The sequence below is a fragment of the Hemicordylus capensis genome, chromosome 3 (assembly GCF_027244095.1).
Source record: "Hemicordylus capensis ecotype Gifberg chromosome 3, rHemCap1.1.pri, whole genome shotgun sequence".
NCBI lineage: Eukaryota > Metazoa > Chordata > Lepidosauria > Squamata > Cordylidae > Hemicordylus > Hemicordylus capensis.
In genome coordinates, this window is record NC_069659.1 from 4,973,950 (window position 1) to 4,991,631 (window position 17,682).

Sequence of the window (17,682 nt, forward strand, 5' to 3'; positions counted from 1 at the left end):
TCTATGTGGGGCTTTTGTATGTAGTCCGGAAACTACAATAAGTACAGAACGTGGTGGCCAGGTTGGTCTCCGGGTCATCTTGAAAAGACCATATTACTCCTATATTACAGGAGTTGCACTGGCTGCCAATAAGTTTCCGGGCAAAATACAAAGTGCTGGTTATAACCTATAAAGCCTTAAACAGCTTAGCCCCACGGTATTTGAGAGCATCTTCTTCTGCACGATCCCCAGCGCGTCTCTGGCTGCCTTCAAGTCGTTTGGTGGCCATTCAGAGATGGGCCTTCTCAGTTGTTGCTCCGAGACTTTGGAATGCACTTCCCGTTGACATAAGACTTTCCCCATCTCTAGCGGTTTTTAAAAGAGTTTTGAAGACTCATCTTTTTAACCAGGCCTTTTAACTTTTAACTTTTGTAATTTTAAATACTGTAATTTGTTTTTGTTTTTAGGCAGCTTTTTGGCGTTTTAATTGATTTTAATGTTTTGTGCTTTTGTATTGTTTTATTATTGTGAACCGCCCCGAGACTTTGGTTTGGGGTGGTATAGAAAATAAATAAATAAAATAAAAATAACGCCCGAGTTCATCCATTACATAAAACAGAGAGCTCTATGCATTATAATAATCTAAAAATTAATTCAACCCAACCCCATATCTTGCTTCTCAACATTTCTTATCCTGTTAGCCAGAAAACAATACTTCACCATGTTATAAGATACTGCATCCCAATGGTCTGTTAAAAGTAATTCCAAATAGAACTGCTCAGAACAACTGGGGTATGCTGTTAAAAAAGGACTTTTATATCTCTCCTGAAAAGTTTGATAAAACTGATTTATTTAATTATGCATAAATACAGTAGTTGTTGCCACCTAACAGTACCATCTAATTTTTATTCTTTTCATCTATAAACTGTTAAAGAAAAACATGACTTGTTTCTTTTCCTTAAATAGATTTTAAAAACTTTTACTTTTCCTTAAAAAGTTCTGCTTTGGAATTGAAATGATCACTGTGCATGACTCTATCATTTTATGTACTTATATCTATGGGAAGGTGCTGTATTTGAAGCAGGAAATACAACAAAGGAAGCCTGGGAACCATAGAGAGAGGGGAGTGATGGGCCTGCATCTGTGAAAGGAAGGTACAGTAGCATTCTAAACACATGATTGGAAGAATAGCCTCATTGGTCTGTCCATCTGAATCTGTTTTCCAAGTGGGTATAAAAAAACCACAGACTTACTAAATGCGCACTTAAAAGTATCATCTGAACTGGCCCAGGATCTTTTTCCAGCCATTCAAACATAAGGATTCTCAGTCTCTCTTACCATTCTGCAACTAGGAAGCAAATTAAAACCTCCCACTCTCTCTCCCCACCACAACCCTATAAAAGAATACCCCGGATGGAATAACCCCTCCCCCCCTCCAATACCTAACAACCAGGGCGGCTGCTGGCTGAGACGAGAGCAGATGGTGCATCTGGTGCCTCTTTTGCCCCTTCTTTACATCTCCCTGTGCACCAGCTGAGAGGCAGGGAGAGTGGCTGCCTAAACTGTATACCAGTTTAGTTGGGGGGTGAGATAAAGTGAGCGATCGACTTGGTGTCGACTCCTGGCGCCCACAGAGCCCTGTGCTTGTCTCTAGTAGAATCCAGGAGGGGTTGACCATTGCCATCTCCCTTGCAGCATGAGATGATGCCTTTCAGCACCTTCCTGTATCGCTATTGCCCAATCTAGGTGTCCATAGTCTGGGAAACCTACCAGCAGGGATTCGAACCGGCAACCTCTGGCTTGTTAGTCAAGTCATTTCCCTGCTAGAAAACCACAAATAACCGAAATTACCTCTGGCAATAACTAAATTTGTATACAGGAAGGTGGCCCGCAAATGGGTGAAACCACTATTCAAGGGCCATTTTATGTAATAGAATCTAAACATATATTTATTTTTACATTTATATCCCGCTCTTCCTCTAAGGAGCCCAGAGCGGTGTACTACATACTTGAGTTTCTCCTCACAACAACCCTGTGAAGTAGGTTAGGCTGAGAGAGAAGTGACTGGCCCAGAGTCGCCCAGCTAGTTTCATGGCTGAATGGGGATTTGAACTCGGGTCTCCCCGGTCCTAGTCCAGCACTCTAACCACTACGCCACGCTTGCTCCAAATATAAAAGGCTATGGATGTATGTGGCAAGCCCTGCCCACATTGTGCTTTACCAATAGGTGGTAACAGAGCAGAAGCACCCTGGTGATTGGGCAGTAGAGATTCCATATGCAGATAGGGAGGAGGAGCCTGTGATCGTTAAGGTCAGTTAGAATGCAACTTACTAGTCAGAAGATGTGCTTGATTGTAGAGGAGAGTAGTGTGTGTGTGTGTATGTAAATAAATAAATAAATAAATAAATTTTAATTTAATTTAAATAATCAGCTAGAGAGAATAACAAAGGAAACAAAGTTTACACTTGCTGTCCCTGTGCCACTGCTCTTCCCCAATCATTCCTTTCTGTGAAAGCAGCTTCCTCTTACTTCTCCTGTCCTAGCTTCCTGCCATGTGACATGAGTTAGGGGGTCATGAGGGAGGAAAGAGCCCCTTCAGGAGAAGAAGGCTGCCAAATTAGATGAGGGAACAAGATCTGTTAACTCGGCAGGTGGGGGGAGAGAATAATAGGGGGAGAGTGACTGGAGGAGGCGGGGGGGGTGGAGAAAGAAAAAGTGAGGGGACAAGAGAAAGAAGGAAGGGTGAGGGATGGGCCCAGGCCTGTCAGCATCCTGAGGGGATTGAGCAGCCGTGGCAGCGAGGAAGGACTCGGCCAACCACTGCTGCTGCTCCTGCAGGGAGGAACAGGAGTGTGGTTCAGCTGAGGATGGAGAGGTATCTGCGGTTAGGGGGCTGTGGCTTGGCCAGTCTGTGTTGGCAATGCTGCAGCCACGACCAAGAGGGGTGAGGGGGATGGAGGAAGAGGAGCAGGAGCATGGCTCAGATGAGGGGGAGGAAAGCTCTCTGAAGTGAGGGGAGCAATCAAGTACTAGCACAGAGACACTCTACGTGGGTTAAGCTAGTTTTTAATTAATGTGCTTGCAAAAGAGAAACAGAGTTTGAATTTTGTCAGATTTTTACTTCAAACATTATTCATTTTATTGTATAACTCCCATATACAGAGGTACTTATTGTGCGGGGTCGGAACTCAGGAGACAGTTTTGATCTGCCAGTTCTGGATGGGGTCATGCTCCCCCAGAAGGAACAGGTATGCAGCCTTGGAGTGCTTCTGGATCTGAACCTCTCCCTGGTGTCCTAGGCTGAGGCAGTGGTCAGAAGTGCTTTTTATCAGCTTCAGCTGATAAAATATGCCAGCTGCACCTGTTTCTTGAGATGAAAGACCTCAAAATGGTGGTATATATGCTGGTAACCTCTAGGCTGGATTACTGCAATGCGCTCTCTGTGGAGCTGCCTTTGTTCGTAGTCTGGAAACTGCAGTTCGTCCAGGATGCAGCAGCCAGGTTGGTCTCTGGGTCATCTAGGAGAGACCATATTACTCCTGTGTTGAAAGAACTACACTGGCTACCGATATGTTTCCGGGCAAAATACAAGGTGTTGATTATTACCTATAAAGCCCTCAGTAGCTTAGGCCCTGGGTATTTAAGAGAACGTCGTCTTTGCCATGAGCCCCACTGCCTGTTAAGATCATCTAGAGAAGTTCGTCTGCGGTTGCTACCAACTTGTCTGGCGGCCACTCAGGAACGGGCCTTCTCCATTGCAGCCCCTAGATTTTGGAATGTGCTCCATATCTCTGGCAACTTTTTAAAAGGCACTGAAGACACATTTATTCACCCAGGCTTTTAATGACATTTATAGTTTTAATAATTTTAATACTGGATTTTAAATGTTTTTGTTAGTAGATTTGATATTTTAAATGATTTTAATTGTAAACCGCCTAGAGTCGCAAATTTTGGATGGTATAGAAATATCTTAAATAATTTAATGGTAACTTGAATCATAGTAAATTTGAATCTGAGAAAGAATCTACTTCTCTTGGAGATGTTTTGGAATTATTGATCTGTTTGAATGTTAAACTCTGCGAACAATAACAGTTAAAAACAATTATATTCAGAATTACTTTTTAAAAACCTTTCGCTCAGCATATTCCACTTTAAAAAGTAGTGCATTCAGCTAATATAAATGGCAGGATTGTATTTTTGGTATCTGTAGGTCAAGAGGTATGACTAGATTTTGCACAAACCAACCAACAAATCAAAATATATAACCGATATGTTGAAGGAGTTCATAATCAAATTCCACAAAGCACGGCTATACCATTGGCTTTCAGGCCAGATTCAAAGTATTGGCTTTGCCCTTTAAAGCCTTACACGGCTTGGGATTAGGGTATCTGCTGGACCATATTTGCCCTAAACAGCCCTGCCATTGACTGAGATTCAGTTGGTGGAGACTAGACAGGACCTCTTCAGTTGTGGCCCCTTGGCTTTGGGATGCCCCCTCAGAAGAGCTTTGCCATGCTCCCTCCCTGAGGGTCTTTAAGAAACCATTGAAACCCAACACTTTTAGAGAGGCTTTTTAGGTATTCTTTGTTCCAGTAAGTTTTAATCTTCAGTCTGATGTTTACTAGTCTAACTAGATTTTGTTAATTTTGTATTGATTTCTCTGTGGTTTGATTGTCATTGTGAGCCACCCTGAGCAGTTTCATACTAGAGGGGCAGGGTATGAATCTCCATTCTGAGGTGATTGAGGGATTGAAAACAGTGGTGTGATTGCAGGAGGAGATGGAGTTATAGTATGTAAGGCTAGAATATAAATAATTCTCCAGAAAGGAAACTTTGTTTCCACAGCATTTGATCCCATTTCAAAATTGGGATCTTGCATGACAAGGAAATAAATCAACCCCTGCTAGCTTTACAAAGAGGCACCTTTTAACGTGGCGATTCTCTTTATTGAGCAGGGGGAGAGTAACTGGCCCTCTCCACCCCCAGCACAGCATCCCTCCAGTGACTGTTGCTGGTGTCTATCTTAGGTTTCTTTTTAGATTGTGAGCCCTCTGGAGGACAGGGATCCATCTTATTTATTTGTTATTTCTCTGTGTAAACTGCCCTGAGCCATTTTTGGAAGGGCAGTATAGAAATTGAATAAATACAATAAAATAAATAAATAGTCAAACTCTCACCTGTCTCAAGGCTGTCATGTAGTTTTCTGATCATGTTGGTCAATGAAGTCTGTCTTAACACAATGCACCTTGAAGCTATAAAAACCTGAATAGATCTCGGCTTATCTCTGTTCTGGAGAAATATTTCTGAAGCTTCAGGGTCAAGGATTTGCCTGCACAGGATCTTCCTGTAATCCTGCTTCAACTTTTATTGCTAGAAGCAGGACAGTGTTTTACTTACTTCCCTGGTGCTGCTCTGAACAGCTACTATAAAAAGGCAGGCCCTTCCCATCCATCTCAGCTTGCTAGTTGTATCACCCTAAGCATTGGTCCCTATAATATCCAAGGTTGTCCTGGTCAAAGACCATGCAGTTAATGATCAGAGAGTCACAGCATGTCCTACCTCCTGCATGCATGTTCACATGCCTGCGCGTGTGCTCTCTGCATGACATCTCCAACCTCGGTAAAAGAGTTACAAAGGCTTCACATGGGGCTGTTCAGGCAGGGTTTCTTCTTTCCCCTCTCCCTAGTCTTTACTCCCAGCTCCTAGGAGCACAAATCATCAGCACTGAACAACCAAGATGTTTGTTTCCTCAAACATTGATTGTGATTGTTAAGGCTACAAGAACAAGAAGAAATTCGCCACTAGCTACTTGGTGAAGGTGAAGAAGAGGGATTCCATATTTATACACAAGCAGCAAAGAAGGATCCTGTGCTCTGCAGCATATTAATGTCTTGCAGTGGCTGCCATTTAAATTGCCTTCATTGTCACTTGTTTCTAGCTGAAAGATGAAAAACTGCAAGAAGAGAGAACTTCTGAGGATTTTATTCACAAGCTCATTATAGAGGATTCTGAAGCAGGGCGGAGAAAAATAGAAGACCAGAAAAAAGAGGAGACCTTAATAGTCAAAATGACTCCAGAACATGTGAGTAACTCATTGTTTGATAGGCATCTTTTGTTTGGGTCTCTCTTATTCCTCATGGCCCGGGTAAACAAGATCGGGATAAAAGTACACATTGTTTCTTTTAAATAATTGATTGATCCAGCGGTTCTCAAACTTGGGTCCCCAGGTGGTGTTGGACCAACTCCCATAATCCCCAGCTGCAATGGGCAAAGGCTGTTGTGGCTGGGGATTATGAGAGTTGAAGTCAAACAACATCTGGGGACTGGTGGTCCCTCTAAATTTTTTCATCTGTGTGTGGAATGAGTTTTGTTCTGGGTGGCAGTATCAAGGCAGTGTGTGTGCACCTGCATTCATAATGGGGCCTTCCTGATTCAACCTGAGCGGGACCTAAAATGAACTGAGTGGACATCCAAAAACTTGTGAGCACATGTGTACGCCTTAGAGGGGAGAGTGCTGGGGACCCAAGTTCAGGAACCCCTAGATTAATGTCCTGCATGTTCCTTCTAAAACTACTATGGAATATGCTGGCGACTATGCAGAATGACAGAGCTGATTGTGTTCTGAAGTCAAAGGGCTCATCTGAACTTTTTTTGGTATAGTGTTGTAGGAACGTCTTTTGGGACAGACAAGTACCCAGTCTGCTGTGGAACCAGCTCCATCCTGTCGGAAGCTGGCTTCACAGACTGCAGTTGGTCAGCTGTATGGATGATGCAGGCTAAAGGTCCTCTTATATTTATTTGGACTACAGAGTTTAGAAGCACTGTGGCAGAATGCACCCCTGCTAACTGAGCAAAGAGGCACTTTTTTAAAGTGGTGATTCTCTTTATTTAGCAGGGAGAGAGCAACTGGCCTTATACATCCCCAGAACCACATCCCTCCAGTAGCTGTTGCTGGTATCTAACTTACATTTGGTTTTTTTAAGATTGTGAGCCCTTTGGGGACAAGGAGCCTTTTAAAAATTTATTCAATCTATCTATGGGAACTCTTGTTGAAAAGCTGTATGTAAATATTCATTGTATTCGTATTTGCCTCAGCCATTGTTAGAACCATGTAAATGTGCCTGAAGATAGGTGGATTGGGTAAAGGTGAGAGAGACTGAATAGGGTGGGAGGAGAAACTGGGCATATCTAGCACAGCTCCAAGTCGGTGCTGTGGTGTCTCAGAAAAGCTTGGACTGAGCTTGTTCATAGGAGAATGCAAGTAACAGCTCTGAGTCTGGCCTTGGAACATATTTACCTGGCAGTGAGTCCCATTGATTTCAATAGGACCTGCTTTTGAGTAGCTATGTTCAGGATCACAGCCACAGGAAACATCACCTGTCCAAGCCTTCATTGTGCTGGATTGGTGTGCAAAGGTGGAAATAAAGTGCTTTCATGTTGGATATCAACCAAAGATTTCCAGACCCCGTCATAAGATCAAGTTGAGGCAGTTCTACATCCCTCCCTTTTAGTTTCTAACCTCCCCCTTCCCTCTGTTTTTGGCAGTATTCCATGAAAGTACTCACCATGCTTGTTCTGGTGACTGTCTCTTCCAGCTCTTCAGAGTAGAACTAATAGTACAGTCAATGAGAATGCCAAGGCACAGCAGGCAAGCTTTAAAGATTACTGCCCTAATCAGGCTTCCCGCCTCCAAGGCTTGCTCTGGGAAAGAGCTCTGTTAGCAAGCTATTCAGTGGCCAGAGGACCTGTTTCTGCCCCACTGACCTCCCCTCCTATGTGGGATTCAGGGCACAAGGACTCAGTGCAGGCCACTCCCGAGGCATCCGCCAACTCACCCACGCCTCCAGCTCCTGTACTGGCAACCATGCCGCCAACTCTAGCCATCCATGCCAGTTGCGTCGGGAAGTTTCTGTTCCTCCACCCCAAGCAGTCGATCCCTATTGTAACAGCTCTGCCTGTGGCTGCTCTGCTGACTCCTGGCTTGGGTGTGGAGCCCTACAAAAAGTGGATGGAGCATGCCTCAGCTCCAGCAAGTCAATAAAGCAGCCTGCTAATCCTTTGACGTAGGTCCCTGCCACCCCTGCAGGGGAGGTGCCTCAGGCACCAAAAAAGAAGGGAAAGGAGGCTAAAACAGCAGTACTGATCATGGGGAAAGCCAGCCTCTGTCTCCGTAACTTCAAAGAAGCTGGAAAATATGTATAGAATCGAACTGAAGGACACACTGTTTCTATCCAAACATCCCGTGCCAAATTTGGTGGTTGTACAATCCACCCAGTTCCATGATAGCACCAGTTGAGCACACCGGCTGACAGGGAGGGAAAGAAGTTGGACTCACTAGGCAAAAATGTTCTACCATGACCCACCAGGTCAGAGTGGCGAACCACCAAGCCTGCTGAGCATGTTACCAGCAATCCATCCTGGAGATGTTTGTTAACACTGTTTCTTCAATTTTAGCAGGACCAAAAGGACACTGCTCTGGTCTTCCTGAATGAGGGACTGCGTGTTGCCAAACAGCAGCTACACTCCTCCAGGCACTGTACCGACTGTGGATCATGCCCTATGGTATCGGCAGTTTCTTTGCATAGAAATGCATGGCTGAGGTTTTCCTCCCTGTCCTAGGAAGCCAGGGTGTGCATCGAGGATTTACCATTTGATGGTGAGGCCCGGGGCGGGGGTACAGACAATACACTCGAGAGGGCTCAAAAACTCAGAACGACAGCAGGGTCTTTGGGTTTCTCCAAGTCATCTACCTCTGCTTTGACGTCCTCGGGATGGAAGCCCTGGTCTTGCTTTTCATAGCCTAGGCAATTGTCTTTCCACTTAAGAGATTCCTTTCCTCAGCAACAGTGATTCCAGCACGGGATCAAGGCCCCAATCTGTGTTTAAGCCCAAGGCTTAAGAGACAATGATGCCTCTGTAAGGCCCCATTGTCAGCCTTCTACCAAGCCTGGGCAGCTATAACATCGGACGCTTGGGTACTAGCCATCATATGCAATGGCTAAAAAATAGAATTCCACTCATTGCCCCCTTATTCTGGAATCTGTACCACGGCCCCGTCTCAACATCTTCTGGAGAAGATCAACTCCCTCCTCTAGAAAGGAACAATTCAAAGAGTATGCCACAATGAAGACATGAGCTTCTATTCTCGTTAATTTACAGTTCCTAAGTGGGACGGAGGGCTATGGCCCATCTTTGATCAGAGGGGCATAAATCAATTGGTCATCTACAAGAGATTTTGCATGATCACCACCTTGTCCATCCTGCGCCTTTTGCTCCTAGGCGCATGGTTTGCATCCATAGATGTAAAGGTCACGTATTTCCATGTCTCCACAGTGCCACACCATCACAATTACCTAAGATTCTGTGAAGGGTCCCGAACTTACCAGTATTCTGTTCTCCTGTTTGGTTTGGCGTCCACCTCATGCATTTTTACAAAGTGCATGGCCATTGTGGCTGCCCATCTTTGCATTCAAGGCGTTACAGTCTTTATGTACAAGGATGATTGGCTCCTCAGCAACCCAACTGGCCAGGCTTGTGGAGTTGTCCCTCCAACTCTTCAATTCTCTTGGCTTACAAGTAAATTACAAAAAGTCGAAGTTAACCCCAGTACAGTCCATAGAGTCCCTGGGTGTGATTGGATTCCAGAAAGTCCCTTGAATTCCTTCTGGAACAGTGAACTCAATCCCTTTAACACACAGCTCAACACTTCTGCATCACACAACTACATATTGCAAGGTTTGTGCAAAGGTTGCTAGGTCTGCTGGCCTCATCCACGACTGTCTGGCTTGTCTTCGTCTCCTGACATTACGGGCCTGGTTCCTAGACAATTCCAGGCCCCAAATACATTCTCGGCAGAGGATCCTGATAGCCTCTCACTGGGTGCAAGAGTCGGTCTCATGATGGATGGGGGGGGAAACCCAACATCACCCAAGGGAACCTCTTCCAAAGGCCACCCCCCAAACTCACCATCCCCACAGATGATTCAAAGCAGCTGGAGAATGCACTTGAAGGATCCGGTGGTAGCCAGCAGCTGGTCCAGGAAACAGCATTACATCAACAGCCTGGAACTCTTGGCTATGTTCAAGGCGCTCAGGGTGTTCTGCCATCGCATACAAGGAATGTCAGTGCCGTTGCTCACGGACAACACTACAGCCTGGTCCTACCTAAATGGGCAAGGGGTACAGGGTCTCGCTCTCTGCTCCATCTGGCCCTGTGCCTGTGCCTGTGGTGCCTGAATTGGAAGATATGACCATTAGTGGTACATACAGAGGAAGAATAACATGCTGACAGATGCCTTAAGTCACCAGACCTCTTTCTCCCATGAGTGGCAGCTGAATCGGGATGTAGTGCATATGATTTTTTGGAGGTGGGGAGTGCCACCCAGAACAAGCAGTGTGCCAGGTTCTGCAGCATGGTGGGAGCGGACCTGAGATCGGAGGGTGCTGCGTTTCTGCTGCATTGGGGTACACAACTTCTATACATGTTTCCACCTCTTCCCCTGATTCTGAGGGTCCTCCAGAAAACAGTTATGGATAAGGCCAGGTTTATTTTGATTGCACCTTGGTGGCCCAGGCAACCCTGGTTCACCACTCTCCTCCTCCTGTTGCAGGGGACTTACCTGCATCTTCCTTTGGTCCCATACCTTCTGACAGGAGACCACAGTCACTGTCTTCATCCAGATGTGGAGTTGCTGCATCTCACCCCCTGGAAAGTAGAAATGTAACATCTTTCAGTGGACAGGTGCAAACAGTGTTGACAGAGGCGAAAAAACTGTCTACAATAAAAATCCTATGCTGCCAAGTTTTTCTAAGTTTGTAGAACCCAAGGGCGAGGTCCTGACTGAGGCCCCGTTGCAACTAATTTTCCAGTACCTATTGTCTCTTAAGGACAGCAGCCTCTCGCACTCTTTCCTCCATAGTCACTTGGCAGCCATTGCTTATACGCGTTCTACACCTGGTTTGTTTTCTGATAAGCTTGTTAAACTTCTTCATTGTAGAACGAGAAAAGGTGCAAAAGGGGGCAACCAAGATCATCAGGGGCCTAGAGCACCTTCCTTATGAGGAAAGACTGCAACACCTGGGGCTTTTTAGTTTAGGAAAAAAGACAACTGTGGGGAGACATGATAGAGGTCTATAAAATCATGCATGGAGTGGAGAAAGTGGATAGAGAGAAATTGGTCATCACCATTGCAATTGATAGCCATTTCCTGGCAAGTGGGTAAAAGAGGCAATTTCTCTGGTTTACCAACTGGCGTCAGCACCATTGCCTGCTCCTATCCAGGTGTACACTACTGCTACTGTGGTGAATATTTATATAATGCTCTTCAACCAAAGTTCACAAAGTGGTTTACAAATCAAAATACATAAATAAAATGGTCCCCTGTCCCCAGAGGGCTCACAATTTAAAAAGAAACGTAAGACAGATACCAGCAACAGCCACTGGAGGGATGCTGTGCTAGGGCTGGATAGGGCCAGTTGCTCTCCCCTTGCTAAATATAAGAGAATCACCACTTTAAAAGGTGTCTCTTTGCTCAGTTAGCTAGAGTTAGGGTTATTGTCTGCCCTTCACTTGTGTAATCCTACTACTTGGACTGGGAATTAGAATAAGCACCTCAGTGGCTGAAATTCGTGCTTTCCACACATTTTAGGTTTTTTTAACCAGAAAAAGTGTTCAATATCTGAGCCTTTAACACACTTTCTGAACATATTTAGGGTGGGAGGGAGGAGATGAGCCTAAAAAATATGGGGAAAGTCTGAATCCATGAAAATACAGATTATTTTTACTTTTAGTGTGTGTGCATTAAGCTTAAAAAGCCTGTAAATATGTAACTTGAGTCTTGATCTGTTTTGCAAAGACATATAAATATGCTGCAATATTATGGTGGGATTAGATTTCACAGCTGTGGACCCCTGGGGTGTGTGCAGGTCTAGGAGACCCATTTCAAATACTGGCTTTGGGGCAGGTTATGTGGCGGAGATTGCCTTGGTCAACCTGATGGATGATCTCCAAGGGGAAATTGACAGAGGGAGTGTGACTCTGTTAGTCCTTTTAGATCTCTCAGTGGCTTATGGTACCATCAACCATGGTATCCTTCTGGATCGCCTGTGCGGGGGACTGGGTGTACCTCCTCGGGCAGATTTCAGCAGGTGTTACTTTGAGACTGTTGCTCTACGAAGTGAGAACTTTTGTATGGTATCCCTCAGGTCTTTTATCTTGTCTCCAATGCTTTTTAACATCTACATGAAACCACTGGGAGGGATCATCAGGGGATTTGGTACAGGATGTTATCAGTACGCTGATGTCAACCAAATCTACCTCTCCATGTCAGGATCATCAGGCAATGGCATAACTCCCCTAAATGCCTGCCTTGATGCAGTAATGGGCTGGAAGAGGGATCACAAAAGGAGACTGTATCCAAATAAGAAGGGTGCTCATTGTAGGAAGCCACGGTTCAGGAAATGGGATAGTTCTGGATGAGGTTACTCCCCCGGAAAGAACAGGTTCTCAGTCTGGGAGTATTTCTGGACCCAATCCTCTCTCTTCTATCTCAGATGGAGGCAGTGGCCACGAGTGTTTTCTGTCAGCTTCAGCTGGTTTGCCAACTGTGCCCTTTCTTGGAAATGAGTGGCCTTAAGACCCTGGTTCACATGCTGGTAACCTCTGGGCTTGACTACTACAATGCTCTCTACGTGAGACTGCCTTTGTAGGTAGTCTGGCAGCTGCAGTTGGTGCAAAATGCTGCTGCCAAACTGGTCTCCGGGATGACCTGAAGAGATCGTGTTACTCTGGTTTTAAAAGAACTATGCTGGTTACCAATAGGTTTCTGGGCAAAATACAAAGTTCTGATTATTACACAGAAAGCCCTTAACACCTTGGGCCTACAGTATTTAAGAGAATGCCTTCTTTGTTATGAACCCCACCACCTATTAAGATCTTCAGGGGAGGTTTGTCTGAGGGTGCTGCTGGTTCATCTAGTGACTCAGAGGTGAGCCTTCTCTGTAGTTACCCCAGGATGGTGGAACGCACTTTCTGCTGAGATTAGAGCTGCTCCATCCCTGTTGGCTTTTAGGAAACAACTAAAGACATATCTCTTCCAGTGTTCTCTCACTTCTCCCTCAGAAGAGGATGGCATCCGAGATCATCATGGGTTGTCACGACCTCCTGCTCCGAGACAGGGCCAATCAGAGAGCTTTTCCTCCTGTAGCAGGAGGGAGAGGCAATCCCCTCAGGCCCCAGTCTTCGCCCTGTCTCGCTCCGGCAGGTGCTGTAGTCGTTGGCTCTGGCTATTAATCTTTCTTCTCCGTTATTTTCGCCTGCCCTTAGGCCCTAGCCCTATCTGTCTACTCCTGAGCTGTCCCAGTCAGGGTATTCTTTGTTTCTCCTCTGTCCTGAGCTGTGCCGGTCAGGTCAGTGTTGTTCTGGGCTAAGCAGGGCTTATAGGGGCGGTTTGTATTGCGCCAGCCGTCTGCGGCCCTTCTCCCGCAGCGGTCACTTACCTCTGGCCGGAATGGCAACCGAATCTGCCTGTCCCGAAGGGGGGGTCTCCCCCTCTCTTTCGGAGGATTCCGTGGCGCCATCAGTGTGTCGGGATGAGTGGGCGGCGGCAACCACTCCCGCGCCCGTCACTCATCAAGCCAAGCGCAGGAAGAAGGCAAAGAAAGCCTCCAAAGACAAGCAGGTGGCGGCTAAAACGGCCAAGGGAAGCTTGCCTATTGCTCCCGTTATGGCCGACGAACAGGGAAGTCGAGAGCCTGTTCTCCAGGAGATACCGTCGACTACGGGCACGCAAGTTACCCCCGCCCAGTCCTCTGCCCATGGAACCTCCCGCTAAACGCGCGTGCCCCTCCAGCGGCGCGGATGGCAGCGAGGAGGAGATTCCCCCGAGTTTTGCCGCACTCCTGCGGCGTGTAGTGGCTGAGGAGTTTGGGCGGTTGCTTCCCGCTCTGGCGGATCGTTTTCCCGCCCAATCTGCAGCGCCGGCCATTTTGAATGTGCATGGGGACGGACCTGCTGCCGCGGCCGCCATTTTAAGGTCGGGAGATATGGCTCCTGCAGGCGCTAACATTCCGCCCGCATCTGCTGTAGTGCAGCCTGCTGCGCTGCGCGATCTCGGTCCCCCCACTCTCAGCCCATGTGCGACAGCCAGGGCTTTCCCCCACAGTCTTCGTCCACTGGACTCTCCGACGGGGGGGGGGGCACCCTCAGAGGATTCCGACACCGACTCGGACCGGGAAGAGGGTGAACTTTCAGGGGATGAGGGGGATACTGCGCCTACCCCACAAGCCCCGTATCGACTGTTTTCTCCAGCCGACTTTCCTGTGCTCCTGCACAAGGTCCGCAGGACCTTGAGATTGGAGGGGGTGGTACCTCTCCCGCAAGATTCTTCTGAAGGGGTCTCCACAGTTTTACCCTCATTAAAAGCACCCGAGATTGTGGTGCCCTGCCCACAACTCTTCCAAGACATTATTCACTCAGAATGGGAGCACCCCACTGAGGCTAAGGGCCCCCCCCGGCATCAAGCGCCTTTATACCACAACCAAGGCGGTAATGGACACGCTACAGGTCCCCCCTGTGGACGCCGAGGTCGCCTCTCTGGTGACGGGTGCCGTTTTGCCTAGGGATGGGGACGAGGTCTTGCGCAACCATGATGACAAGCGATGTGATGCTGCACTGCGCAGATCCCATGAGGCCTCTTCGCTGGCCATGCGGGCTTCTATGGCCAATTCAATATTTGCCCGAGCCTCGGTACTATGGATTAAAGAACTCCTACCTCTAGTACCTCCCGAGCTGCTGGCTCTGAGGCAAGGGCTCAATAAATTACTCAAGGCTTCTGCCTTCATGGCCGATAGCTCCCTGGACGCTACACAACTGTCGGCCCGAGCTATGGCTTCTGATGTCACGGTTCGTAGACATCTGTGGCTAAAGCATTGGAGGGTCGACCAGAAGTCTAGGTCCAATTTGGCAAACTCAGCCTTCAAAGGGACCAAGCTGTTTGGGGACATTTTGGAGCCTGTACTGGTGGAAGGGAAAGACAAGAAGAAGGCGATGCCTTCAACTTCAGCACAGCGCCATGAGCGCAGGCAATACACTCCTAACTTCTCTTCCTCTTTCAGGGGTTTCCGGCCCTCCTTTCGAAACCGCCAAGATAGGCAGGACAAGTTTCCTTCCTGGAAAAGGTCACAGCCGTCCTTTCGGGACAACTCCCAGTCCAGGTTCCGGCAGCCCGGGCATCAGCAAAAATCCGGGTTCAGGCGTCCGGCAGCTCAATGACTGTCCTTCGGAGTCGCAGGTAGGGGGCAGGCTACAGTTTTTCGCCCAGGCTTGGGCGGAAACTTGCTCGGACGCCTGGGTTCTCCAGACCGTGAGCCAAGGCTACAGGCTGGATTTTCTTTCCCAGCCGCCCGACCGTTTTCTGAGGTCCCCCACCTCAGCCAAGTCGGGCAAACATTCCCTGATGTTGTCTGCCATCAGCCACCTGCTCAGGGTTCAGGCAGTCGAGCCGGTTCCCCCAAACGAGGTTGGGTGTGGCGTCTACTCCATTCTTTTTCTAGTGCCGAAAAGGAATGGAGAATCGAGAGCCATACTCGACCTGAAGTTTGTGAACCGGTTCCTGCGGGTCAAGCACTTCCGGATGGAGACCCTCCGCTCCATCCTGCTGGCTCTCCAAAAGGGAGACTTCTTGTCCTCAGTGGACTTGAAGGAGGCCTACCTCCATGTCCCCATTCACCCCCAGGACAGGAGGTTCCTCCGGTTCACCTATGCGGGGGATCACTTTCAATACCGTGCTCTCCCCTTCGGTCTGTCAACTGCACCACGGGTGTTCACCAAGGTTATGGTGGCACTGGTGGCGCACTTGAGAACGAAGGGGATTCACTTATACCCGTATCTGGACGATCTCTTGATCCGTTCGCCAACGTTCCAGAGGGCCCTGGGGGATGTTGGGGAGACAATCTCAGTTCTCCAGGCCCACGGGTTTCTCGTGAACTATCAGAAGAGTTCCCTCGTCCCCAAGAACCGGATTCAACATCTTGGGGCAATAATAGACTCAATGAAGGGAACGGTCTCCCTCTCCCTAGAGAGAAGACGAGGGTTGTCCACCGCGTGCCGAAAGGCGGGTCTCCGCAGTCGCCCGGATATTCTTTCCCTCAGCCAACTACAGGGGATGATGGTATCCACCATCGGGATAGTTCCCTGGGCTCGTCTTCATTCACGCCCACTCCAGTGGCTACTCCTGCTCCTCCAGGACTTGGTAGCTTCCCGGGCCCGGGACAGGGTTCTTCTAACCCCTCGGGTGAGGAAGTCCCTGCACTGGTGGCTGTCGCCAGCCCTCAACAAGGGGGTCTCCTTCCTCCCGGTCACAACAGACGCCAGTCTTCGGGGGTGGGGCGGTCACTGCCAAAGTCAGGTCGCTCAGGGTCTGTGGTCCCCTCAGGAACGGCTCCAGTCCATCAACTGGCTGGAGCTGAGGGCGATCCGCTATTCCCTGATTCGTTTCCTTCCCCTGATCGCCGGTCGGCATGTTCTGATTCAAACCGACAGCGCGATGGCAAAGGCGCATATCAATCGTCAAGGGGGGACCAGGGCTTGGCCGCTGAAGCACGAGGCCTCTGTGCTCCTACACTGGGCAGAAAGGCACCTGGGCTCGCTAGAAGCAGTGCACGTCAGCGGGGAGTCCAACACGCTGGCAGATTGGCTCAGCAGAACCAGGCTGGACCAGGCAGAATGGGTCCTGGACGAGCAAGCCTTTCGCGCCATCACGGCGAGCTTCGGCCACCCACAGGTGGACCTGTTTGCGGCTCCGGGGAACGCCAAGGTCCCCAGGTTCTTCTCAAGGTACCAAACACACGGAGCCGAGGGGGTGGACGCCCTATTGACACCTTGGCCACAGGGCCTTATGTACGCCTTTCCCCCCACGCCCATCCTGTCCCAGACGGTCAGATTGGTCCGCCAACAGCGGGCGGAACTCATTCTCGTGGCCCCGCATTGGCCGCACCGCCCGTGGTTTTCGGACCTCGTCGACATGTCCCTAGCCCCCCCAGTGCCCTTGGGCTGTCATCCCCAACTCCTTCGACAGGGTCCGCTCTTCCACCCGGACCCGCGCTGGTTGAACCTACACGCCTGGAGGTTGAGCGGGGCGCGCTAGACGCATGCGGTTACTCTCCTGCAGTCAAGGAGACTATCTTGGCATCCAAACGGCCCTCAACACTCAGGGTTTACCAAGCCACGTGGACTGCGTTCGTGGCATGGTGCGTGTCGGTTGGGGCCGACCCTCACTCCGCCTCGGTCAGTCAGGTACTGGGGTTCCTGCAATCCGGATTGGATAGGGGGCTCAAACCGGCCACCCTCAGGCGACAGATGTTTTCTATCTCCTCTACTCTGCAGGTTCCTGGGACATCTCCTTTGTCATGCCATTCCCACATTCGAAGGTTCCTTAAGGGTGCGGCAGCCCTTAGTCCTCCACCGGTCCATCGTTTCCCCACTTGGGACCTGAACTTGGTTCTTCGGGCCCTGGTTAAGCCTCCTTTCGAACCTTTAAGGACTGTGCCGCTGCGTATTCTTACCTTTAAAGTCCTATTTTTGGTAGCCATTACATCAGCCCGGCGGGTCTCAGACCTGGGCGCTTTGTCTGCCAGAAAGGAGTTGTGTTTAGTTTACTCCGATTACGTTGTTCTGCGTACAGACCCCACTTACCTGCCCAAGGT

General features: G+C 48.6%; 1 protein-coding gene across 1 annotated transcript in view; it reads left to right on the plus strand.

Annotated features, from left to right (window-relative positions):
• Positions 1 to 17,682, plus strand: part of RNF169 (ring finger protein 169) — a 47,136-nt gene that overhangs the window by 22,703 nt on the left and 6,751 nt on the right. Inside the window, exon 3 of the mRNA XM_053310290.1 lies at positions 5,919 to 6,062. Coding sequence (XP_053166265.1) covers positions 5,919 to 6,062 — 144 coding nt within the window. The remainder of the gene's footprint in view (positions 1 to 5,918; positions 6,063 to 17,682) is intronic.